We start from the raw sequence: 26796 nt of genomic DNA, 5'->3' as shown, positions 1-26796 counted from the left end.
GGAAACAAAAGAAAGCAGTTACAGCTTAGATAAGTTGAATGCAACCAAGCTGTGACAACACAGGGAAGGGTTTTAAACATTAAAACGTTGGTTTTCCACGGGCGGTGGTGATTCTTAAATGAATGACTTCCACTTTTGGAATGCATAAGCAGAAGTGCATACCTCCAGAGCAAAGCAGATGCACTTTCTTTCTCATATGAAAGCTCACTGTATGCAGTAGCTCACTACAGAAATTTGTTAACCACCATATGTAAGAAAAATACACCCAGCTGCAAAGATCCTGCTTAGAAAAGGAGGACAGCACTGGGAGAGGCCCTGGCAGAACTGCTGGAGGAAAAGTCTCAGTGTGCCAGCGAAACAACCACAACACTGACTGGGTCCAACTTGCCAGGGCTTTGGGGATCATCACTGAGGCAGCAGGAGAGCATAGCTCTAAGCTACTCAGGAGATTCAGGAGCAGTGAAGCAAAAGAAGGCTAAGCAGTCATCTCTGGTCCACAAGAACCATAGCTGAGAGTCTCCAAGCACCTGGAGAACTGGTGAAGGACAAATGTGAAGGGATGGCAGCATCAGACGAGGTCCATGAGCGGACCAAGAATGCTTGCACTGCCACCACTGGCAAGCAGACAGAGATTCTTTGGGATTTTGTCATAGTCCTACAAGCAGCAGTTCAAGGGCAACAGGTCCCAGGGACTCCAAGATTCTGTGCCACAACCCACTGGAGGTCCAAGGAGGAAGCAGGAGGAGGTGGAATGAAGAAGTTGAGAGAAAGCTGATCAGTTGTCAGGTGCTCCTACAAAGAAGCCACATCCCGTGGCTTATGAACCCAAAGGCTTAGCATGTTGTATGAACCTAGTCAATGGCTGTGCTCTCACACATATCACTAAAGCATAGCTTAATGCCATATGCATGAGACTTGGGTTCATCTGCTCCCTCATTCCCTTTATTACTTTGCAAAGTATTCACTCCTGGTTCTTAACTATGGTTTGAGGAAATAAACCAACATTAAACCATAGTTAAATCTTGGTTTGTTTCCCTACATCATAGTTAAGACTGATTAGTTCAATTGGGTTCTGATGTTCTGATCTTTTCCTTGCAGAAGCACTACTGAAAGGGGAGAGGGGAAAAGGGGAGAACATGCTCTGACAAATCTTTTATATGACGCAACACCACTATTGAGTGTTATGTCTGAACCCAGCCACCACATTATCATTAACTAGCATGCAAGCATTTGAGAGACATGTATTTGCCAGAAAACATGTTGTTCTACAATAAATATCTCTGTTCAGGAAATTTATTGTGTAAAAAGTGGCTCTTACAGGCACCTGAAAAATGACACAATCCATTAATATCCAGATGTTCTAAAAACATCACGCAGAAGTGCCACAAAACAACAAAAGGCTTTGCATAACGAAGTTTTTGCTATTTACAGTTGCCTCTTCAGCAGGTCTAAGTCTGCCCCTTTGTTTCCCACATCCTAGCATCACACATGTGATACATTTATTCACAAAAACACTTATGCAGCTTTCTTAACACAAACTCAGATCATTGTTTTATATCTGATAAACAAAACCCTCTCCATACTTGTGACACAAAGCAGCAGAGATTAAAAAGAAAGAAAGAAACCAAATGTGGGAGAAAGTGAAACTGAAAGATTTACCCATCTATCGGCTTCGCTGCATATCATGTTCCCATTAAAGGGCGCAGAATCTTGCTCAGCAATGCCAAGCAGACATTAATCACTGTTGCAGGTCTTTTCAGCACCTGGCTTAACTGAACATCATTACACATTCAGTTGCTAAATGGCTCTGTTCATGCAGCAGATGATCATATATTTAAACTGGCTGCCTGCTCGGGACATGCATTTGCCACCTCGGATTCTGGATTCAGAGTGGAAAGTCGCACTGAATACGCAAGAGCAGCTTTCCTGCTCTCCGGGAATGTGAATGACTAGAAATGTCAAGAAATCTCTGTCTGGGTGGCACAGACATCCCTCTCCTTCCACTCTCCAGGACAATTCCTCATTGCATCACTGGTACAGAGGATACTTGGGGAGCAGGAGAAGAAGGAGCGATGCCAGGGATCTCACTGCAGAACCGTACTGAAATATGGCAGAAGGCTATCCATGTTCTGCAGAAGCACAGAAGACACCAAGTGCATCAAGATTCTCTCTGCCAAGAGGCCACCGCTAGAAAGAAAACGGGCTTTTCCTACCAGCTGATTTTGGTGTGAACTTGTCCCTGTTCGCTGCGCAAACGGCCAGCAGCCTGTATCCGAGGTCCAGGTCGAATCCCTGCTGTGCTGCCACTCTGCTAACAACCTGAGAAGAAGGAAGAAAGGCAATCATTCACGGAGCTTTATAAGACAAATCAGGACTCGCTCGCAGTGGCATCCCCAGTGAACGAAGCGGCCCCAGTTAGCTTGTCTCTTTAACGCCAAATTTGCATTAGTGTCTGCCTCATGTAGCCTAAGCCCCGTGAGTCCAGCCACTGCTCTTCCATTCGCAGGGTGTGGAACTGAAGTTGGGAGAAGTCAACTTGACTCAAGAAGTCAGCTGAGCCCAGACCTCAGCTTGGCATCTGCTGGAGTCTGAGCCCATAACAACCTGTTCAGCTTCTTAAGCACAGTGTACAATGCATTTGACATGAGACTCTTTAAGCCTAAATGTAAATGACCAAGGCTTATAAGTAAGCTAAGTATTAAGTGGACATGTAATGGAGACAGCTGCTGTATATTTTACTGCATCTGAGATGTGGCTTGAGATCTTAACTAACAGACTCCATCTGAGAGCGGTATTGCCCCGATTATATTTCTCTACACAAAGGACGCTACCCTGGAGCTATGTGGGAGGGGGTGAGCCTGCTGCCTGGTAACTGATCGCTGTTTCTGCTTTCCTTCTGGATGGAAGCCCTGTTCTTGTGTTGCTCGCTGTGGCATCCAAACCTGGCCCTCTGGGTTGCTGAAGGAGAAAAGTGTCATGGGTGAAAGCTCTGGATTGTTTCTTCCTCAGTAACCCAGTGGACCTGGTTCTGATGTTACAGCAAACAACCCAGAGGCACAGGTGGTAGTTCCTGGGTTATTTTGTAAACTGGAAACAAAGCAGAACCAGAAAATGGTCATAAGGAAAGATGCTTACTCTCAAGCAGTTGCGCCAAGCCCCAGGTTGTCAACACAAGCAAACCAGTTCAGGGAGAGACTGGCTGAGAAATACAGAGAGCAAGCTCAGGTACATCTTGGATATAAATTGCTCTTCCACCAGGGGCAAAGAGGAGACAGGGTCTTTTTAATGCTGGGTAGTCATGCATTTTCTACAGCTAGGACCCATCTTTCCCACAGTATCAACTCAGCTCTATAGAAACAAGGAAATGTGCTCTTCAGAAACCCAACTACTGGGCAGTGTCCAGCAGCAGCACCGCTAACATAAATGGCACTGTGTCAGCATAAGAACCTTTAGCATAATGCCAACCATGCCTCTGGACATGAAAAACCCACCGGACCAGCAGATCGTGTTGGCAATGCACTAAAGGTCACTTACACTAGTACATATGTTAGGGGGAGCCTTGTACTGGATACTGCCCACTAAGTTTAGCATAAAATGCACCTGTAACAAAGGAAGGAAACCTATTTCACTTATTCTGGACCTCCCCAAAGCAGCACTGCAACAATAGTTTGTGGCCCCATCCAACCAATTCACAACGGTGATCAGATCAGCAGAACCTCCAGAATCCACAAACAGCTTCAGTGTGTACATACTACTTATGCACTGGCTCATTCACAGATTATTCATTTCTAAGTTGCACCAACAATTCCTTAAAATAGAATGTTCAAGACAAACAGTAAGACATTTCTGTTTAGTGATGTCATTTCTCATTAATTTAGAGTCAGTCTCTATTTTCAGTTATACCTTATCCCAAAGAGCTTACACCTCAAGAAATAAATGCGTTCAGTAACCTCTACTTCATTGCAAAAGCTCCTTGATGAATTAAGGAGGGTGTTCATTAGTGAGCAATTATCTGTGTCCAACACTAGCTTGCCATAAAACAATGATACAGAACAGAATGGGAAATAAAGATATCTGGTAACCCATAAATGGTAATGAAATGTTCCTTTTCTTCATTTACTAGTCAGCACAATTGCATGGCTTTTATTAATCCAAACTGCCCTCTAGTATCCAGTTTTCCTAATTAACTACCAAGAATCCCAACATGAATGATATTGAGATTGATGAATGGATGGAGAATTTGTTGCTGCTGCAATCTGAAAACCTAGAGCTAAACATTTGCAGGGGAAGCTAATGTCTGGAAGCAATTCCCGGATCACATTAACAGTCTCCCATTCAGGTAGCCAATGGATCTACATCTATCACTGTGGCATTTCCACTCGTCATGTGTTTGTTCAGCATCATGTCTGATTTGTTAGTCTTTAAGATGCCAGAAGATACTTGGTTGTTATATCTGAGTTAGCTGTCAGAAGATCTCGCAGCTGTTCTGAGCATCCCAGTGGAAGGCACATGAAAGGGATGGTATGTTTGATCCTTAGTTTCAGGCTCATTTCTTCTGTCTTGGGAACTTCGGTTCCCAAGCAACTTCAGCTACTTGCAAAAACATCCATTTTCAGTCATTTATACTTTCCTTTTCTCAGCCAGGAAGTATGGGAATGCCCACCTTTTTCATAAGGCATACATATTAACCCAGAGCAAAAAGGACATGTTGAAGTGCGAGTTACTTCAGTAACCGTGACCAGCAGAGCAATCGAAACACCTCTATCTTGTCTCTTCATACTTGATTTTTTTTCCAAAGCTAAACAGCTCCTTCTGCAACCATTCCTCATTGGTGAGCTACTCTGACCCCTTCATCATGTTAGTTGCCCTTTTCTGTACTTTTATCCAACTATAAAGAGTCTGCCCAAAGAGCTTAGAAAAGAAAGGACAAGTTTTAGTGCTGGCCTTGATGTTGGTAGCTATATGTCCTCAGAATGTCTATTTGCTTCTCTTGTCTGCTTGCATCTCCCTTGCACAAGCTTGTGCTCCTTTCTGTTTTCCTGATTTGGGCAAGATTTTCACTTCTTAAAGGATGATTTCTCCACAATAGCTTTCCTGACTCTACTTGTTAACCATGCTGGTGACCTTTTGGACTTGGTGCTACCTTTCCTAACTTGCGGTATGCATACTGTTTGCACTTGGTGCTACCTTTCCTAACTTGTGGTATGAATACTGTTTGCACTTCTATTGTTGTGGCTTTGAGTAAGCTCCAAGTATTTTGAATAGATTTAACCCTCTTGACTTCCCTCTTCAACTTCTTTTACTAGTTCTCCCATTTTAGAGAAGTTTCCTCTTTTAAAGTCAAACTTGACTGTGTTGGACCTCTTTAGCAATCGTCCACCTAACCATGTCTTAAATCTCATAGTGCTGTCGTCATACGCTCCCATTGATTCAGCAACATTTACATCCCATACTATGTCCTGGGCAACCCCACCTAGGATTAAATCCAGGATTGCCTCTCCTCTGGTTGGTTCCACGGCCAACTTTTCTAGGGCATCATCACATAGAACATTGAGAAATTTGACCCAAATTTAACCCAACAATACAGTATATCCTGGCTTTCTCTACAACCTGTATACATTCCATAAGAGAAACAAATGTACCAATGCTTTGGCAGAGGAAACAATTTGAAGAGCATTCCCAGAAGGCAGAAAGTTTGGGAACAGCTAAGCAGGGATGTCATGGATAGGGCATTTAGGACTTTCATTCATAGGATCGCCATATGTTGGAGTGAACCTGATGGCACCTGACAGAAACAAAGTCTGGAAAGCTATTCTAGGCCAGCAACACAATGGAAATATCATCCTTCCAGTCCGCCCAGAACTGCTGAAACAAGCAAACTGACAATCTCTTCCAATTTCATTAGTGGGTTGAAGGTTCCTGAGAATGGTGCCTATTAGTCTGAAAATATAATCTGAAGTAGCAGGGAGTTTCTTCTTTGAACAGCGTGCACTGCATCACAGGAAAAACAGGACACCCAGCATGTTGCTCTGACCTTATTTGACTACTGTTTTGACCATCACTTTTCAATGTTTCAGTGCTTCAGAGCTGTGGAAGTGAAGGCAGGGCTCTCATGAAAGAGAATTGAAGATGCACACCAACATATTGCAATTTGTTCCTCTGATAAGGGGCTTTTCTAAAATGTCCCATGCATCCCTAAAATGATGCAATGTCACACCATTCAAGAGCATCTTCTGTAGATGCTTGCTTTTTTCACTCTCTTCCACCTCCACTAAATGCATTTCTGATGGCAGCTGAGAGACCGAGAGAGAGACTGAGAGAAGGCGCTCAACACCCAACACTTAAAACCCAGCCAGACACAGATGGGAGAATGAAGTCTTTCAAGTAACCTGGTCCTAAGCCAGGTAGGGTCTTGCAGCTTATAACTAGCACTTTGAACTGTGGCCAGAAATGGGCCAGTGAACAGCCAGTGAAGCTGTTTTCACAAGCGGATCCTGTCTTCCCCACAGTGGTGCCCAGTCAGCAGTCTGGCCACAACTACAGTCCTCCAACAGTTTAACTCGATGCATTTTATTTGCAAGGCCTGTGATGCATTTTAACTCAAGCTAGTGGGAAAGTTGCCATCAGCTGCCAAAAGAATGCTCTACTTCCTCTTTTATGAGAGCAGAAGCCTCAAAGCCCCTTATGAAATAGTTTGTTCCTGTTATTCCGCACTTAAAGGATGGCTGGTCTTACTGTTAATGCAGGGAAAGACAACTGGCAGCCCAATGCTCCCTGACATAACTTCCAAGTCCAGTGCCTCTTCCCCTTTTCTTATGCATTTTATCTGCTTTCCTGCAAGCCAAGGCATAGGTGAAGTGACTCAGGCCAAGCTTTCTCTTTAGGATGCATCCCACCTGCCGACTCCTCTGGGCCAGGTGAGCCAAGACCCCGGGCAGATGGGAATGAGCAACAACAGTGCCTGCCTCATCTTTTCATGCTGGAAAAGAGAGGGTGAAATGATGGTGTCCACTTTAACTGGAGTGGAAGCAAGTCAGTGGGGCACAGCCAAGTTGTCAGCCCTTGCATAATTCAAATATGCCAGCTATTAAAAATTAGCTGCAAAGCAGTATGAGAAGTTGAGTCATGACCGGGAGACGTGCTTCCTTCTCAGCATGGTCTATATCACAAAGAGGCATGGAATGATCACAGGTTAATAGGACAGGTTAAGAAACTAGTGAAGGCAACGTGCGGAAGAAGCAGGAGTAGGGCTAGCAAGATCAGGCACACCAAAGCTTTCACAGCTGAGATGAGGAGTTAGAACAGTCAACAACAGGGAGAAGCTGCAAAGTCTGCTAGCTGCATTCTCTAGGTGGCCTCTCACATGGACAAGGAATCTACAGGAAAGGGGTTCTGTGTAGGGAGAAAAAGAAACCATGAGACAGGGGCATGCAAGGTGGAGATGGAGAAAAGATGATGGCAGGCAAGAGTTTGGAAATCAGCAGGAAATCACATCGAACAGCCAGCCCACGATTCCCTGCCCCTGTGCCGAAGAACAGCATCAGTGGGTAAGGAAAGCCATGCTGGGTCAGATCCAAGGCCCGCCCAGTCTAGCCCTCTGTTCACACAGTGGCGAGCCAGCTGCCCACAGGATCCCTCCATGAGGACAAGACCTCCTCCCGGCCAAGCTCCTCAGCAACTGGCACATGCAGGCATGCCACCTCTGCTGAAGGGGCTAGCAGATGGGCGGTGAGGCCAGTAGCCATGGATGGCCTCCTCCCCATGAATCTCTCCAGTCCCCTTTTAAAGCCATCCAGACAGAAGTTTACAAAGTTCTGTAGAAGGACTTCCTTGTATCTGTCCTGACCTCCCACCAACGTGCTTCATGGAATGACCCGGAGTTCTAGTGCCACAGAACAGGAAGAAATATTTCTCTCTCCACACCGTCTTTTATTTTAAACATTTCTATCCTGCCTCCTCTTACTTGCCTTTTTTCTAAGCTAAATTCAGAAACTTCCCTATTTTCTGGCTGAAAACTATGAAAGGCCAGCTTGCTATAGCTCATTCTGCCTTCCTTGTCACATCACCTTAATGGTGGGATTGTGTCTCTCTTAACCCAGCTCACCTGCTAATCAAGAGCTTCATAATTGTTCATTACAAAATTTGCTTTGCATTATGGCAAATTTTTCTGGGAATCGCTTCACAGTCAAGTTCATGCCCCCCCTGCTGGCACTGCAATGAATTTCTTCCTATTCCACCTAGTTAACTTCTCCATTACACTCGGGCTGCTAACTCAGACCCTCCTCTGTTCACGCATCTGTGTGCACTTCAACCTATCCATATATTTATTTCTCACTTTTCTACACTATCTGAACTCAAAGCTGCATGCAATTAAAGCAAACACTTGTAAAAAGAACAAATGTTAAAAACAGTAAGGCTAAACAGCTCTAAACTAGAGTGAGTTAAAAGTGGCAGAAGGAATATGTGTAATTAAAATTGCGCAGCCTGGATGGCAGTGTCATTACTTCCTTCAGGCAAGGTACAGAATTATTAATGATAAACAAGTTGCAAACAGGAACTTATCATGAGAAAATGAACTGGAGAAAGAATTCAGTAGAAACCACAGTAGACTTGAGCTTAAGGCTCTGACGGGGTGTCTTTCAGGTGGAAAAGGAAGGTATGCTGCAAACATTCCATTTTAAATGTTTAAATGTTTTGACAGAACGGTCCTAGCTATGAACTCTTGTTCTGTTCTGTAGAATCAGAATTTTACAGAATACTTTTACCTCCACATTCACACACAGATGTCCCATCATACAAATAAGAAAACACATTAAAAATACCTGTTCAGGTTGCTTTTCATATTACATTTTGTTATATAGAAATGGGCTTCAGCAACAGTACAATCATATGTATATCTGTTTGGAAGCAAGCTCCTTTAAGTTCAGTGAGACCCATTCCCAAATAGGCATTCCCACAGTGGTAATAATACTAGCTGGCAAGCGATAGATATGAGTGTTGAGAATCAGGATTGCTTCCTTTACTGCTGCTGATAAACTGATTCCCCACAATTAGCTGGAAGTGTGCTTAAGACAGTGTCTTCACAGAGCACTTAATTTAGCACTATTTTATCCAGAAAATGGACAAGATATTTCCATAAAGTTTAATCCCACCCAGCAAAGGCTCCCTGCAAGGATGACTGAGTTTCATCAGTGCAAGTTCTGCCCAATTTATTACTTCCTGTTCAGAGGCATTGGGGGATTAGTGATGAATTTCTCCCATCCCATGTGAGTCAGAGGATAGGGGTTAAATTACTAGTTTTCATTCAGTATGGTTTCTTTTCTTCCCTATGGAGCAAAATAGCACTATTTTACTATAAAAGAAACAAACAAATAAGGCACCCTCCGAATAATTAAACCCCCTTCCCAGCTTACACCTCCTGGAGGGAACAGAAGCAGAATAATTATGATGCAATCCCCCAGCTGTGCTGAACAGGAAGCAATAACAAGGATGGGAATGTTAAGGACGAAATGTTTAATTAAAAGCACAGTAAGCCTTAAAGAACTTAATAATGCTCTGCACACTGAACTTGGTTGTGCTAACAGTGCTTGTCTGAAAAAAATATACGGGGGGAAAGCCCAGAGAACACAGGGCAGTAAAAATCTGGTCACAAAAAATGTAAAGGGCAGAACAGGTTCAGCTTCGGCAACAGAAACGTGTCATTAGTAACATGGCGCTGAGGGAACAGTGATGTTTTTCCCAGGCTGGTTTCCTGAAGGGATATTGGACTGCCACCCAGCCAGCACCTCCGAGCTGAGGAAGGCTTGCAAAGTAAGTCTGGGGCTAAGGTGAATCTGAACGGAGGACATTCCAAACTATTCTAATGCACCAGCCCACCCCATCTTACCAAATACTTTTGTGAGGGGCTTTGAACCTTTTCAGTGGCAGCTGGGTAACAGAGGCATGATCCAAGTCAACAAACGGGGGGCATTTTCAGTCTTCACATTTGTTAGGCTAAGTTTAAAGCATGTATTCTTGAGAACGGTAACCATTCAGTAACACTAAATGCAATGAAGGGATTGATACCGAAATGAATCAGTATCAGTGATTGATTAGAGTTTGGAGAAAGTTTGGAGAAATCCCCATTGCCTTCATGTCTCCAGAACTAGTCGAATTAACTGAAATGCCCCAGGATTTGCACTCACTGGGTGTTAGTCTTGAGAGCTGCTGTGGAGAGTGGCTAAGAGAGCTATGGTTCAGGAAGACCTTAGCGCAAATAACCTGGTTTGCACATAATGCTAATCCATGCTCTGGGTTGTTGAATTCTGGGTTATATGTAAACTATGCAAACAATAGTTTGTTAAGAATATGTAAAACCAGAAAGGGAACCCATGTTTTTTCTTATGTCATGAACTCTGGCTTGTTGGGTTGTTATTACCTGTGAACCCAACTATGGTTGCTCATAGGTTGTTCCAGCAGGCTATAGAGACAGCAGGCAAACGTGGTTTAAAAAAAAGACTGTGGCCATTCAGTGTGCCATAATGCATTTGAGATACAGGGAGTCAGCAGGGTGGAAGTAACCCAGTGAGAGGAAAAACAATTCTGGTTTCGTTGATCAACTGCCAGGAAACTATGTGTAGGACAACAACCTACAGGTTAAATACAGGGTGGGTTAGCATTATGCGCAAACCAGGCTTGCAAGTGGCCATACATAACAACTTTACAGAAGCTGCTTCCTTTTTTCATTAGGTCCCATGACTAACAATGCTAAGGAAGTACCTGAGCCCTTTCCCTCACTAGTAACTTATGTATAAGGTTGGTAGAAAGCATTTCACTTCCTGGAAAAGGTCTGAAGGCAGGATTCCCACACCTCTCTCACAGGAAGAGAAACTCAGATTCCCAGTGAGAGTTCCCATCCCTTGCCCTTCCCTCAAGCCCTGCAGCAATTTAAAATGCTGGTAGAAGAATATTCCATGGTTGCAGAAGAATTAACCATGTATCATTAACCATCAATTAGATTAATTACAATTAACCATTAATTGTACCGTCAAACAGCCCATCAGACTTTGCTCGAAGGGCCTCTGGAACGCTCTCGGATCTCCACACCAGTCCAAGAGTTCTGTAGCTGCATTGTGGAAGTTGGCAGGATTCTGCAAGTGCTGAGAAAGAGAGAGGAAATTAAATATAATTAAGTAAAATTGCCTAAATGTATTTTGTATTAGCTATTTTATATGTACAGCTGGCAAAGGTTATATGCAATATCTAATTTTCTCTCTTGCTGAGGTGTACCCAAATCTGTAACCAATACTGGAAGTGAACTGTTTGACTTAACCTATTGGTCTGGGCAGAATGCCAACATTTTTGCCTTGGCAACTGGATCCCAGCAGTATGACTAATATTTGCTCAGCCTCAGCATTCCCAAATCCTAATTTTTGTCTGGCCAGTAGATCTCCACTAGAATCCTCACTTTCCAGGGACAAGAAATCCTGAAAACTAGTTTATGTTTCCTGACTGTAATGACTTCTAGGCTCATATGAAAAGTTATGAATAAGTTCATGTTCAGCAGCTATCTCTCCCCTCCTATTTTACTCATGATAATGATATGTAAATTACATTTAAACATGCAGCAGACTGGTTGAATACTTCTCTCTCATCCATCATGGCCTTCAGTATCAAACTACCCTGCTTCTCAATAGCCTGTGGGTTCCTCAGTGAGCATCATGGGAACTCAACCAGTGGCCCCTGGCTTTAAATTCATGTGCAGACACAGTTTATGAGGCAAACCTGGGTCTTTATGCCCTGGCCAGATCTGTGTGGAAAGGCTGATGGACAGCTAAAATGGGGAAGGAAGGGCCAGCTAAGCTGCCCTGAGCAAGGATACGACTGTAGAAAGGAAATTATAAACAGACAAAAGTGGGAAAATTAAATGGAAGGGTTCGTTAACAAATGAGAAAGAGCAAACCATTGCATCTAAGATTGCAAAATGATGCTGCCATGTCTGAACGTACGAAAAATGGCAGCGGAAGAGTCAACTTGCTCTTTTCTGGCAGGAGGAGAACTTACCCCCTGTTATGCCTTAGGGGGGAAAGTGTCTTTGCTCATGGCGGACACCCGCAGAGTGAATGCATTCTTTACTATCTCTTTTCAATCGTAAGAACATGGCTGATCACAGCCATGTTTTCAGATCTCCGTTCGGTCAAGAAATGTGGAGGATGCAAAGAATTTTGCCCCTTTGTCTCAAAATAATTTGCTTTTCAACCTCTTGTTTGAAGACCGCTGTGATGGATGGTTCTATTCCACCCATTTTCTTATCTAAGCATTTTTACAAGGACTCGGCATTCACCTCAGTGGCTACACTACTTTCAGGCTCACACATGTAATGCAAATAGAAAATATTCTGCAACAGACGAACATATTGCCCTATGTGAGGGCACAGCTGCTCTACAGAAGGTGCACGCAGGTATTTACCTGCAGGTCTGCCAAACTGAAGTGGCAAGAAGGATGCGGGCGTGGAATGGAGACCCACCCCCAAATATCCCTGGGCCCCTGGCTGTCCCAGTAACGCTACTGATCATATAGAAATGGATTGAATGGACTAAAATAAGCAAGAGTGTCATGGGGTCAGCTGGCCATGCTTATAGCGCCCCCTTCAGGTCTTTGTGCACAACAAGCAAAGGTCACCCTCTGTGTGTGTGCGTGCGTGTGCGTGCGCGTGCGCGCATGAGCGGCAAATGCTTGTAGATGGCAATACTGAAAAGAAACGCAGGAACACTAGTTCCAGGAGGCAGACGATAAGGATTTATGAATACAGAATGCACTGCTCTATAATTAAATTTCAATTCCAAATATTCTTGGTGGAAAGCCATGGTCGTTAAACTGAAATAAACTGAAACAAAACTGAAATAAATTTCTCATGTAGATATGCACAATATTTGTTACTTGGAAAGCCCATCAGCATCACTGCTCACATGAGAACAAAAATCTACCACAATAACATGGTAACTATGGAAGCATCAATATTTTTCCAAGTTCTATACAAGAGAAATGATTGTTGATTTATTTATTTATGGATTTATATCCTGCCTTTTTCCTACAAAGGGCTCAAGGCAGCTTACATCATTCTCCTCCTCCATCTTATCCCCACTACAACAACCCTGTGAGGTAGGCTGGGCTGAGGGTCTGTGACTGGCCCAAAGTCACCCAGTTGGCTCCAGGGCTGAGTAGGGACTAGAACCCAGATTGCCTGAGTCCCAGTCCCATGCTCTGAACCACTACACCACACTGGCTCTACACTGGCTGATTACTTCCCCCTCCAACCAGGGACATGTCTCTACCTGAAACTCAACCTTAGTCACAAGCTTAACAGGTATCTTTAGGGAAGCCAGCAGTCCTCCTGCACACCAATCTGAAATATGAGAGTACCAACACTAACCAACCTTACAGGCATGCGAAGATTATTCAGATGGCTTGGACAAGATTGGGAACTGAACATTCAGAACGGCACCCACTCACAAGACAGCCTTGCTGTGGTTAAACAACTCGTGACCGGCCATCCAACTATGTAAAAACCCCAAACACATGCAAAATTCCTTGAATTTTTGTAACATTCCATTTAAATGCTGCTATTACGTACATATATTAACATATTTTTGGGGAAACTTTTGCTTCCCTTCGAAGCAGTGCCAATTAACTGTATAAATTGAGCCCTGCACTATGAGTACACAAATGTTTCCGTACAGATATTAAAAAGTGAGATGTTGATTAAAGTCAGCGCTGTCCCACAGTAGCTACTTAACAGAGAGTCGCACTCCACACTAATTAAAAAGTTGTTCTTGTAGTATGTACTTGGCATTAAAGCTTGTTTGGAACACTCCGGGCTTTTTCTGTTGAAAAGGCACGGTGCTTAATACTTTGCTAAGCCTGTCCGAGACCGTGTTACCCCAGTCAAACACTTCCACTGTTTACGGGTTTTGTGTTACACATGTGTGCCATGCTTCCCAGCATTCAAATCCCTACACCGAATAGCTGAAACAGTCCATTTCCCTCCTACGTACACAATCCAGGGTATGGGAAAGCAATAAATAGCAAAATAAGCAGTGATGTGGATAGAAATGCAAAATTTCTGCAAATTTCAAAGCTAGGGTTGCGGGGGGGGGGTGGAATTCTGTGTTTTCCAGACCAAAACCTGAAATTTTGGGAAAGAGGAATGAAAAATATGTACTTTTTAAGTGCTTTTACAGAACTAAAGCTGTGTTTCTTAAGGAATGTGGCATGTTATTATGTATAGTTTGGTTTGCTCAGGAAATTATGTTTTGTATGTATATTGAATATAGAACTATAGTTTACTTAGTAACAAATTTAATAATTGGATTGACTTCCACTTTTTCTTTTTTGTACTTAACAGAGCTTCAAGATGCTTAACTTTATGGAATCAAATATCTCTATATAAAAGTATTCCAAATGGGTATTTTTAGAAATCATTTTGGGAGAATAAAGGTCAGGTAGCAATTTATGAACATCCTGTCTTAAATATTTTATTCATAGTAACTAGAAAAATACCCATATATTCCAGTTTTTGTTAGAATGCCTTCTGGAGAAACTGGATAAAACCCATTTTTTGCCACAGAGGTTCATCTCTACTTGTGAGATGTTAGAAAATGTTTGACTAATGTTTCCATTAAAAAAAAGCTTCTAAAAATGCATTGTGTCACGAAATTACTCAATAACATAATGAATGACCATAATACAGGTCAAACCAGACAACTGAAATGGAAATATTGCTGAAACCAAAACTGAAGTTGCCGTTAAATTATTTCCATGTGACTTTGCCAAGAAAGGGCATGAACACAGATGTGCCAGTATGCCAGTGAGTGCTGTTTTCGGCATCATGATGATCTATTAAAATTGAGCTATCATGTCTTAAAATCTTGTAAGCTGTCCCGAGACATTTGTAGGGGATGGGTTAGAAAAGCTTTTAATAACTAAACAAACAAACAAACAAATATTTACAGTAAAAATTTTTCCAAATGAATCACTGAATTGGTTTGCATATCAACCTCATGAAGCACACCTTATTGTTTTCCAAATCAAATGTTTCAGTTCAGCTACTATTTCTTGTTCTGTTTTCAAAGTCTGCTAAAGTCTTCTTGAAATTTAGACAAGGATCTGATTATTCCCCTTGGATACAGTTGTGAAATCATAAACTTGAAGTCCTTGAAATTCAAGATTCAACATGATGTGTCCACATCTGCAATGCTGATGGGAAGGGACAAGGTGAAAGTCAGGAAGAGGATGTTTTGAATGTATCAGGAGAAAGCCAAGGACAAACCGTCAGAAAGCAAGGGAACACACAAGACAGCTTTCAGGGAGTTATTAAGCGAGAGCAAGGCAAAGAAACAGAGAAGGGTCAGCAAAGTGAAGAGACCAGAAACTTTAACTATGCCAGAACTGCAGAGTATTCCAACAGGGTCTCTGGGAGTCTAGAGCCAATGAAATCAAGCAAGCTCTTGCAGCCTCAGATGAGTTCACATTCCAAGATCAAACAGAGCTGAGGAGGCATAACTGTCAGAGACTGGGAGCATGCAACAGAATTTACTGGGGAAAAAGCTCCATGGAAATACGCTTCAAGTGGCATCAAGCACCTATGCACTAGTTCTGAGGACTGATAAAAACAACACTTTTGTTGACTGAAATCTGAAGGGCATCTCAGAGGTATGTGGAGAACCTCATTATAGTCTAGAAGGCGGTTTGAGATGTGTTGCAGGAGACACTTCTCTAAGGAGAGACGACAATGCAGATGATACCACATGCCGAAACAATTTAGTTTCTGCACAAGAGCAATAACAATTCAGAGTAAGGGACATTCAGGGTTCAAGTTATCTCATCAAGGCACAAAGAATGAATGCAACAATATGGAAGCAAAATAATCTCACCACAAGCTCTCTGGGTAGTTTAATTTGCTGCTAAAAAAATAAGTGCCAAGTCTTAATTTAGAAAAATGCATATTTTAGGGTGGAGTTTTCCTCTTCTTTTCTTTGAGATGTGTCAGACATGGGAGCCATTGAACTAATTTGCCACATCTTAACTGCTCCTCTAAAGGAATGTCATGTAAATATGGCCTGTTTGAGGAGCAAACTACTTAACTATGCTAAACAAGTTACTGCATTTATTTATGGGATGTCGTGCCAAATTATGAAGGCTGACTCAAGCTGCCTGTTTGTTTTGCCCAGTTACATCTGCTCTGCTTCTTGCTTTAATTGAACTGCTAAACAGCAACACAACTAATGATGTGGGTGCTGAATGAATGCATTTATGTCAATCAAAAGTTGCCTGGGGCCTCTTCACACACTGCTGCAGTGGCAAGGATGCCGATTTCCATATCTTCTTTCCATACTGCATAGCAATACTTGGGAATCCCATCCCAGATGGGTGAGGGCACTAATGCTGGATAGCATCTGGGTGAGAAGGACCCTGGCAATTGGTCTCACATGTGCGTCTTCCCTCTTATGCATGTTATTCTGATGTCACAGGAAGCAATGTTCCAAGGCAACATGGCAGGCAGAAGGAGGGTCTGTGTTTATGCAGGAGTATTCATTCCAAGAAGCAGGCACGGAAGTAGTCCAAAGGCAAGGGAAGAAATATTCAGGAAGGTCTGGTCAATGCTGTTTCCAGCAAATCTCTCAGCCACACTCGGCTGTTTTACTCTGAGGCAGTCAGAGTCTTACCTCAGCCTCAGCTGTGAGCTATTAGAACATAAGAAAATCCCTGTTGGACCATCCAGTCCAGCACTGAATACACATGGTGGCAAACCAGCTGGCCATGGGATCCCTCAAGCAGGATAGGTGCAAGACCTCCTCTGGCCAAGCTCCTCACCACCTGGTGCATGCACACCAAGGACTATTTCAGGCAGGCGGCTTCAGGCAGCCAGTTGCCTTCTATAGAGATGCAAAATTTCTAGAAAAGATGTTTTCTCCTGGTTTTATTTCCCAGAAAAAAGATTTCTTTTGCTATTCTCTTGACAGATGTAAAGTCATTCTGCTGCTTTAAGGGAGCCTGCCCCGGTCTGGTGCCAATCAGGTATTTGGGGCTTCGTTACCAGGTAGAATGGCCCATGATTAGGGATTCTGAGTATTGTAGCTCAAGCACAGAATCACAGAAGAGTCGGAAGGGGCCGGGAAGGCTGCTGGGTCCAACCCTCTATTTCTCCTTATAGGACTTTCTTTCTAGTCCCCAGTTCTCCAGGGCACCTGGATAAGGAAGGTTGTTATAGAATCATCTTATTTATAACTGAGTACATTATATATAACTTCGCTTGCTCATAAAATTATAACTGTATTTGAAAACTTTAAAAGCAAACTCAGTGAATTTATAATTATTTTCTGGAGAAACTATACTTTTCAATTTAATACTAAAAATATTATTCTCATGAACAAACCAAGATATAGGCTCCTATTTAATGGCTTACGAGAGGAAGCAACAGCAAGTAGTCTCTGAAACATCTGGATCATTCCAGAAGCCAAAAGGACTGGGCAGAACTGGAGGCATAAGAAGACTGGTGCACATCTATGCCTGTTTGCAAGGCACTTTAGGGAAAGTCTTAAACCTGCCCCTGTTTGTGGGTGTCAGGATCTGGGCTGCTCTAGTGGCCAGAACCAGAACCAGAACCACCACCACAATATTCACAGGATCAGCCCCAGGTTCTGCTGAAGCTCTCGGGCTCCTGAAGCGCACCTACTGGGCACTCTGGGGGAAGAGGTGTGCAAGAGCAAGCTCCGTCCTCCAGGCCTGACCTCAGCAACGCAGGTACGTATTTCTGCTTCCCGTAGTGCTCCCACCTTGTCTCTCCGGTGTCCTGCCTCTGAAAAATGACTCCTTTGGCGGGGCGTGGTGTGCTTTAGCGCCTTGACCTTCCCTGGACCTTGCTGCATTTGGTACCTCTTGTTTCCTGCCTTGCCATGTAACCTGCCACAAGGCATCTGCAGTTCTGCTTGTCTTCATGCTCTTGGCCCGTGGCTTGGCCATGACCATGTCCTGATTGTGTCTAGTTCCTGACCTTGGCCTGTACCCTGACTACTGCTTGGACTGGCCATTAAACCTTGCTTTTGGACTTCAGACTCTCTCTTGCCTCTGTTGCCCTGACTTGTCTCCCGGTGCCCATGATAGAGGGGCAGAGCTGAGGGAGTCTGATCAAAAGGAAAAGCTATTGAGATGTTATTTAGCTGGAAGAGAGTCTATCTAGGAAAGGCTAGCAACCCTATTTAATTTAATAACATTTAAGTAATCTCAATGCATTATTTAAAGAGAAGCATTCTATTCACTTTTGTAAATAATCTGCATGAATGGGCATCTTATCCTTTGTTCATTTTGAAAGGTGAAACCGGAAAAATAGGACTCTGAAGAACAGAACCCAAACTGTCAAAAATGAGCTTTTTCTTCTGTATTATATGGTGATTCAACTGACATGCTGGGGAACTGAGCATGGCTTGGAGCATCCCTAAATGTCTATCAGAAAAAGACATATTAGATCAATAATTTTAATGGGAGAAATAACTAGCTTAGGATCTCACACAGGCTATTTAAAAAGCATTTCCTCCCATGGCTTTGCTATTTCCAGACATTTTACTTTGCTGGTCTTTCTATAAAAGTCTTATTGCATAATTTTTAGGAATCATACTGTAGGGAGCAATGGCTGGTAACAGTATAGAACAGTCTGTCTTAAATGCAAAAGGAAAGTATTTTATCATCCAAAGCCATCAAATTTGGAAAGGGGAAAAAATGGTCCTTGGGAGGAAGGGGAAAGGTAGAATTTTTTTTATTTTTTCAAGGCTGTCATATCGCTGGCAGGGCAGGTGTATCAACTGGGGACTTTGGCAGTGATGGAGATCCATTAGCAGGACTGTGCGAAAGGCAAACTGGAATCTGGTGCCAGTTTTACAGTGGGCTCACATCTAAGTGATATGCATAGGATTCAAGTGCAAACAATATTAACACAGCTGTCGTTCAGACATGAGTGTGCGTGCAAGAGGGTGAGAGATGTGAATTTCACATTTTATGGCTTCCTTCTGGTCCTAAGAAAACTGTTTGAAAACGACTCACGATCATGCAGAGTAATTTTTAATGTAGCTTTTTATTAGTGCAAAGCCTCAGACATTAAGAAGCTGAGCTAGCAATCTGAGTACAGCGACCTCAGTCTCTTCCTTTGCATAGATGGGAAACAGCCCATCCATAACGTCTTGCCATCTCTCCTCCCTGGCTGCAATAGGCAACGTCCAAGTATGTGATTATGTGTTTATACATTTGTATGTATCAAGAACAGAGGTATGAGCACGTGGACCCCACTTTTTCCAGTGTATTCTGAAGTCTTTCCCCCCGAAAACTGGAAATAAATAAATAGTTGAATAGAATGTTTCAGACACAGTGTTTGCATATTTACCCTCTGAAAATGCTTTCAAAAATTACATTTCTTTGAGACGATGTACAAAATTGGATCATTACAATTTTTATGCACTGAGGACAAGCAAATTCTATACTATTGACACAGGCTACAATTCTCCAGTGCAAAAACAGGGTGCTTTTCTGCCTCTATGGAACACTGGCACTGGCACTGGCACTGGCACAGGCACAGAAGAAGGAAGTAGTTTTCAGTTTCTTATTTGTTTGTGGGCTTTTCGTTGTTGATTTAGTTGGTGGATCTGCTTCTACTCTTAAAGGACCCAGAGGGGAGAGGAAACTACACTTATTTGCAAGGTAACTGTTGAATTTTATCTGGATGTTTTAACTGCATTAATTTATCTTCATAATCCTTATAAAAACTGTAATTTAACTTCTACTAATCTGATGCTAGCTTGCAAGCCACCATCATGCCACACAATATCTTAATGTTTACTAGCAAGATAGTCTGTAAATTACTTTTTAGAAACATAAAACATAGAAACAGAGCGAGGCAGAAGGCCCTCCCAGGCCACCTTGTCTGACCCCCCCCCCCCCAGCAAAATGGTGAGATCAACATTAAGCATATGGAAGGCTCTCCACACTGCAAGTTCTACAGAAATAATAATAATAATTTGTGAATAGTGTTAAATTAAATACAGATTTCCGAATGCTACTGGATGATAATTCTTGTCCTTGTATCATGTGGGAAGTGTCCCACACACATTAATAAATCCTTCCTGGATTTAAATGAGGAGGACCATATTGATAAAAGTGCAAGCAGCTTTTCCCAATGTTCTAGTTCCAAAAGACTTGTTCTTAGCAGCATTGTTACAAAGAGCTTCTCCATCAACAGCTTCTTCAAATACGTTAAGACACAACGATCAACTGGGCCCAAATGGATCTCAATAGCTTCATTTGTAGAAGTAGCTACATTTCTAACTTCATCTGAAGATCAGGAAAGATCGACCAAGTTCTTGCAAAAACAATATATTCTTCTGGAAGTTCACTGTCATTGGCAAGAAGCTTCTAAATAACTATGACCATTTGCCAGGCAGGCATTCTTCGAGCAAGTCTGCTTTAGAGTCAGTGTAAGAACATATAGTGGAATCTGTGTGAGGACCAATCAATGAAGCACCATCTTGCAGTACTTACAGATGGACAGGCAAATGTGAGAAGAGAAGGAATCATAAACTTTGTGATAACACCCCTCAAGCATTTTTAATGGAAGCACTGAAACAGGAAAGAACAGATATACTGCAGGGTATATCAAGTATAAAACAAGTGCAGTTCTAGAGAAAATGGTAAGAGGTAAAGTATTTGCTTCACCAACTGACAATGCAGGTAATATGAAAGTGGCAGCCAAAATCATAATGGATAAATATTCACATATTGCTGAAATTCAGTGTGTACAACATGAGCTAAACTTGTTTCTTAATGACATCATGAAACTGGACACATGCTTAAAATCAATAGATAAGCAAAAGAAGTTATAAAACATGCACACACTATTCAGATTGGAGCTGCAGTCTCCAAGAAGAAGCAAAAGGAAGAAAATGCGCATATAAGAGTGATACCTAGGCGCTGCAGTAAAATGTGATGGGGTGGAGCGGTGATCTTTTTTGAAACTGTACAAAACAAACAAACAGATGAACAAAAGCAACCTCTTCAAGAAACTAGTAGTTCAGAAGTGTAAGGGGCACTGTATTTGATAAAGACGTGTTGTGAGTTCAGCTGCAGAAGATTGTGAGTTCTTTAGCAGTCACTGCACCTGAATCTGACAGTGCACTTTTGTTGGAAATTCCTCACCAAATAGCCAAAATAATGACTGCTTTTGAGAATCAAGTTTATCCCTACCTACAAGTACAGAAGAAATTAAAGTGAACAATTCTGTTGAGAAATGAGAAGAAAATTTTTGCTTTCCAGTTCATGCTGCTGCAAATGCATTGGATCCAAGATTCAAAGGTAGAAAAGTGAGTGATTATGTCCACACTCCTGCTCCACTGGACTGGATTACAAAATAGGCAACCAAGTTAGAAATTGAAGTTGGAAAGCCACTTTGAAATGCAGCAGAATACAGAGGATTTGCCGGTGAAATCGCTTTGGAATCTTCCATATGTGTGAGGCACGGAGACCACAAGGAAGAAAGAGGAGGTACACATGCCTTATTGAAAACATTCAGTTATGCACAGCTAAAACTAAAAAGAATGGAAGACAGCAACAGCCCTTTCTAGTAACAAGACCTTGGAGGGAGAGGAATTAAGGGGGCAACAAAATGACACATTTGAACTTGCTTGGTTTTTACTTGTCTATCCAGCATTGCTCTTGTTTGGTCTGGTTTTGTTTTTGTTAGTATGCAATCACTGTCCCTTGAGCTATCACAAAACAAGAGCCACAGAGTTATTAAACCGTCTTCCATTTGAGGGGAAACAGCAGCTTGAAGCAAGAGAAAGAAATTAAAAGCCTCAGTGCCCTAGCTAAAAACTGAAAGACTCGGACTGCTAAGTAGGACATGGTCCAGCACATCTTGTGGGCATCAGATTGGAGAAGGTCGCCTTTCCATTTTTCCTTTACAACCATGGATGTGACTATGATAAACGCAGAGCAGGCGCTGAATAGGCCGGGGTTTGGAATGGGGCATGAAGCTCAATATTGGGTAACGCCACCTATAGATGCCTATATTGTTTTTACTGTTTATATTGCTGGTATTGCGGTTTTAATTTTGGTACTTACATATTGTTAATACTCTAGCTGATTTGATTATATTTTCAGCTTGCATATATTTCTATTACTGTTTTGATTATATAAGTTTTTAATGGTGCAAGTCACCCTGAGTTCCAGTACTTGTGACAGGCAAAATACAATAACAACTATTGTATTAATGGTTCAAATTGCTATTTTAATTGGGGTTTTATAGAAGACGATGCTGTGCTTTACTTTGTTCTACTTTGTTTTATTGTAAGAATGTTCTGAGAATTTTGGTAATGAGGAAGGCAGAGAAAGGCTTTAAATAAACAAACAAACAAACTCTTGTTATTATTTAATGGGTCACACTCTCAAATACAGTGATCCACAGGTTTCTAGTTTTAATAACAGAATACTCTAATCAGGCTGCCTAATCTGTTATTAATCTTCACCTTTATGGCTTTTACTATGGGAAAGTTAGCAAGCTCTTTCTGCTTTACATTTCTCATTTCTATCTGTCTGACTCTGTACATGGGCAGTGGAAGGAAGAACTGTGGGGTACAGGGTAGAGAGCTAAGCTCAGAGAAGGTCCGTGCTCAGTCTAAGAGGGTCAGTTGGAACTTCTCAAGAAAGCAAAGCCTGTAAGGTTAGAATCTTCTTTTAAACACCTCCAACCTTCTCATAGCTGAGAAGTCTTGTGCCAGTCAAGACTTCTTAACCATTTGTACTCAACCAGCTTCGCACCACTACAGTGTCTGTACAAGCTACATATCAATTCAGCATCATTTCATACATTGTGGTTTAAATGCATACACCATGCGTACAATGTTAGATCTGTGGCAGTTTGCTGATCAGTGCGTGCAGTGCCTTTCATGCCACAGGACAGAATGATGCAGCCCCTTGAAAAACGACAGTGTACCCTGCTAATTCTTAACATCAGGCTTGATCACCACATATGGGTGAAACATACATGCCAGTATTTAAAAAGTCAGAAAGAAATTAGTTCCTCTCCCAGCTCAGAAGTCACCATTCATTCCAAGTTATACTGCATTACAATGTTTGGATTTATTCAGGCCACATTCCAAAAACTGTTAAAACCATTTTGTACTCTTATATGTTAAGGTTAACACATAGGCAACATTACGGTTTTCCCTGCTTCATCTGGAACCAGTGGTAAAACTTACCTTAATAACGTGGATTAACCTCCAAGATCTTGGAAATGCTATTTGTTTATCGTATAACAGAGAAACATTGTTTGGGAATTCAGAGGATAAGTACTTGGCAATATCATAGATCAATGCTTTTCAAACTGTACTCTGGTTGTATAGTTCAGCAGAAGCCATCATGAACAATGCATTGAGAAGCTGGATTTTACATTAAAATTATCTGCAACTCGCAAAGGTTCTTCTGCAAACAAATCAACATAGAAGTTTTGTGCAGCTGGAACGTTTGAAACCTCTCCCACAGATGAAAGTGCTCAGAGCAAAAGTAAACTGAAAAGGTATGACACACATTCCTCGAGGAGCCGCCTCCAACATGACACCCTCTGGATGCATTTGACCATAATTGGCATTGGCGTTCTCCAGATGTATTGGGCCATGCTGGGTGAAAATAATCGGAGCTATAATTTACCACATCTGGAGGACATCAGGTTGGGAAATGCAGTCCTAAATGTGTTTGGAAAGTCAATCAGCGGAACCGCAATGGTCTGCTTGTCGAATTTGGATGCATGCGAGCCTCTTCTTGGGTAAGTTATCACATTGCTTCTCAGAGAAAGAAGATGCATTCCAAGAAGGGCCTTTATTTGGTCGCTGTACATGCAGTGACAGGGGAAGCAGCTGGAACAGAGAGGAAGCTCATGTGCAGAGGATGTGAAAAACAAAAACCGGGAGAAAAAAACAGTTTGGTGTATCCTGCAATGCTATCACAGTGAGGCAAGGAAAAGGAATATCTGGCAAACAGCTGCTACGGCCCTGACAACAGATTTTTGGAAATATCTGAATGAGCCCGAGAGTTGCTTGTCTGTACCCATCAGCATTTTTCTTCAGCATCGCTTCATCAATTTGTACTGTGCAGGTGATGACGAATACCTGCTTTAGGTAAACAGACTGTTAATGGCTAGAAAGAGACATCTAAGGTAGTCTGTTTTATCATCTCTCACCCTTTTCTGCCTGGATGGATGCAGGAGCAGCACCTTGACTAGCAGCAGAAACTGTGGCTCACAAAGGGACAGGTGCAAATCTTAACCTGGTCATTACCTTGTCTCAGACAAACCATTACTGATTCAGCTCCCATGTCATGCAGTTTAGTGTCATCCTGTGCTGAAAAATCGCCCTATTTTTTAGGTGTCTTTAAAGACATGGCATGTGGAGCTCAGGATAACTGTGATTCCCAGTCAAACACAGAGGACTGACCTCAGAACTAGGAATCAAAGGAAGCACAGCTGGGTTGAACAGCTGGCTGCAGAGGGGGGCAAAGCAGAATTCTGGGGGGGGGGATGGCAGGTAGGAGACTGGGGCTGTCAGGATACAAGGCGTCCTGGTGACACACCTGCCTTCTTCCCACTCTAGCTAGAAAGCTGAAACTGGCCAGGTGGCCTCCCCAGCTAAGAGGGAAGCCAAGATCACATTAGAAGCCTGAATGGTTCTGAGTTTAGGGGCTTACAGGCATCCAAGGCATAAATGATAGAACTGTACCTTTAGTTCATCAAAAGTTCTCAGTACCTTTGTTTATTTACTTAAATGTAAGCCATACAAAGGAAATGCATACTATTGTTTTTAAATGTTTATGCGTATTCTTATAACTTTGCCCACACAACACAGCATTTAAATAATACTGTGTGGGTTTTTTTTCACATTCAAACATTTCAGGTCAAATATTTTTCATGCACTGGGACAAAAATTCACATGGACATGTCTTTGTTTGTTTACCAAGTACAAGTAAAATAAAATAAATTAGATTGCTGTCTAGGGCACGAGAAAAAATGTCTAATGAAATATAAAAGTTTTGTATGCAAATTTCACTATGCAAATTAACCAAATATGCATAGGATTGTACACTTCATCTAATTTGCATAGGAAATGTTTCAAGAAAATTTCTCAGTTGAAGATTTTGTGGTAAACCCACATCCTTATTTCTGGGGCAGTGAAAAATGTGCTAGGTTACTATGGGTTAAGTTTGAATTGTAATACCATGTTCACTTTTTGGGTTTTGTTTTAAATTATCTCACTGAAATTGAGGAAGATATGCTGGAATATTGTGTAGGACAGGCTGCAAATGCATATATATCTGCGTATTTGCACTGTTGTTATCCTGTGAGTTGCAGGTATGGGAAATGAAATGAATAAATAAATGGTCAGTATTGTCAAAAAGCGGCACGCCCACCACCTTCACCCTCAGGATATAGCCTTTCTTGACAACACCTGAATCCAATGCAACAATCCCACTAGGCTAGCTTTGAACACAGGGAAACAGGAAAGCAGTACTAGCCATGGGGGGCAACAGATTTCTCACCTCCACCCAGAGGATACAGCTTGCTCTAAAGTGTTCTAAGCATCTTCCCGTTTTGCCTCCATTTCCTACGGTTTCCCTTTCCACCAGCTCTCCTCCTTCACCTTCCCTTTCATCAGTTCCTCCTTCTCAGAAGGTGGGTTCCCACATGCCCTTCACTCATCCATCTTACTGACTGAGCTCCCTTGACCAGCTACCTGAAAACCTGCAGCTGCACCTGTGATGTTTTAATCCGAGCCAAATTTTCATTTCTCTCACAGACGCAGGACGGCACGTGTGCCAGCATATGTTTCCGAAACAACTGGAAAGTTCAGGGTACAGACACATGCAATTGCATAGCCGCCTCAGAGTAAACATATTATAATATATGCCGCTTTCCAAACGAGCTGAAGCAAAGATCTTGGGCTGAGGATCTACAGCGTAGTGAACAATTCACCTTGGGCAGCTCTGGTGAACTTAAGCACAGCTCCTTTCCTCCCCACACTCCCTGCTGGTTGAGCCGTTGTTCTTATTAAATAATGAATGGGGCTTAGGATAGGAGAGCCAGCCCTCTTCTGCCCCGTTCTGCATCTCAGACCACCTGTGTCTCTGCTTATTGTGGAATATGAATGCTATCGACAAATGCTATTTAAATAAACTGCTTGTTTGCTGCCTAATCTCATGTATATGAAGAGCAGGATTTCAAAACGTCTTTTCCTTTTTTTAAAATGTATGCCCCCTTTCTCCCATATATACTCCAGACAGCTTAACCAGAGATAAAACATAAAAAATATGCCAGTATGAAATACTACTTACAAATATGTAATAGCTGAGCTAAACTGCCAAACACAAAAGCAAAGTGCTAAAGCAGTGCAGGCTTATTTGCCAGGCCAAGATGCTCAGAATAGCCAAATAAACGAATGGCGCAATTCCACAGCAGGGGCCTGCTAACCAAGGACAGAGCTTTCAGGAAACTGTCTCTCTCTCTTTGCCACCCCACCCCAAAATCTGAAATGGCACACCAGGTTCAAGCCCTATGAATCGTTAAAAGCGTTGTGCTTTTTAATGATGGCAGTGCCATGCCATGGTTCTCCTGCATAGGTGAGGCAGCTGTTTCACTGAGGTTGGGTCAGCGTGTGTCTCCCCCTTGCTTGTGCTATGGAGGAAGCTGAAACATTCTTTGGAGTCCCCACATCCTTTTCTTAACACGTTGTC

The 26796-nt window shown here is 42.4% G+C and overlaps 1 protein-coding gene across 13 annotated transcripts in view; it reads right to left on the bottom strand.

Moving 5' to 3' along the window:
- ZMIZ1 (zinc finger MIZ-type containing 1) overlaps positions 1–26796 on the bottom strand; it is a 394693-nt gene that overhangs the window by 140316 nt on the left and 227581 nt on the right. For all 13 annotated transcript variants that reach the window (XM_044420292.1, XM_044420291.1, XM_044420296.1 and 10 more), the window contains 2 exons: positions 11025–11138; positions 2214–2319 (listed from right to left, as the gene is read on the bottom strand). In XM_044420292.1, coding sequence (XP_044276227.1) covers positions 2214–2319; positions 11025–11138 — 220 coding nt within the window. The remainder of the gene's footprint in view (positions 1–2213; positions 2320–11024; positions 11139–26796) is intronic.

This window comes from Varanus komodoensis, unplaced genomic scaffold (genome assembly GCF_004798865.1).
Source record: "Varanus komodoensis strain SLA01 unplaced genomic scaffold, ASM479886v1 scaffold11, whole genome shotgun sequence".
NCBI classification, from domain to species: domain Eukaryota; kingdom Metazoa; phylum Chordata; class Lepidosauria; order Squamata; family Varanidae; genus Varanus; species Varanus komodoensis.
The sequence above is the reverse complement of the archived record's forward strand: the minus strand, read 5'-3'. Positions and strand labels throughout refer to the sequence as shown.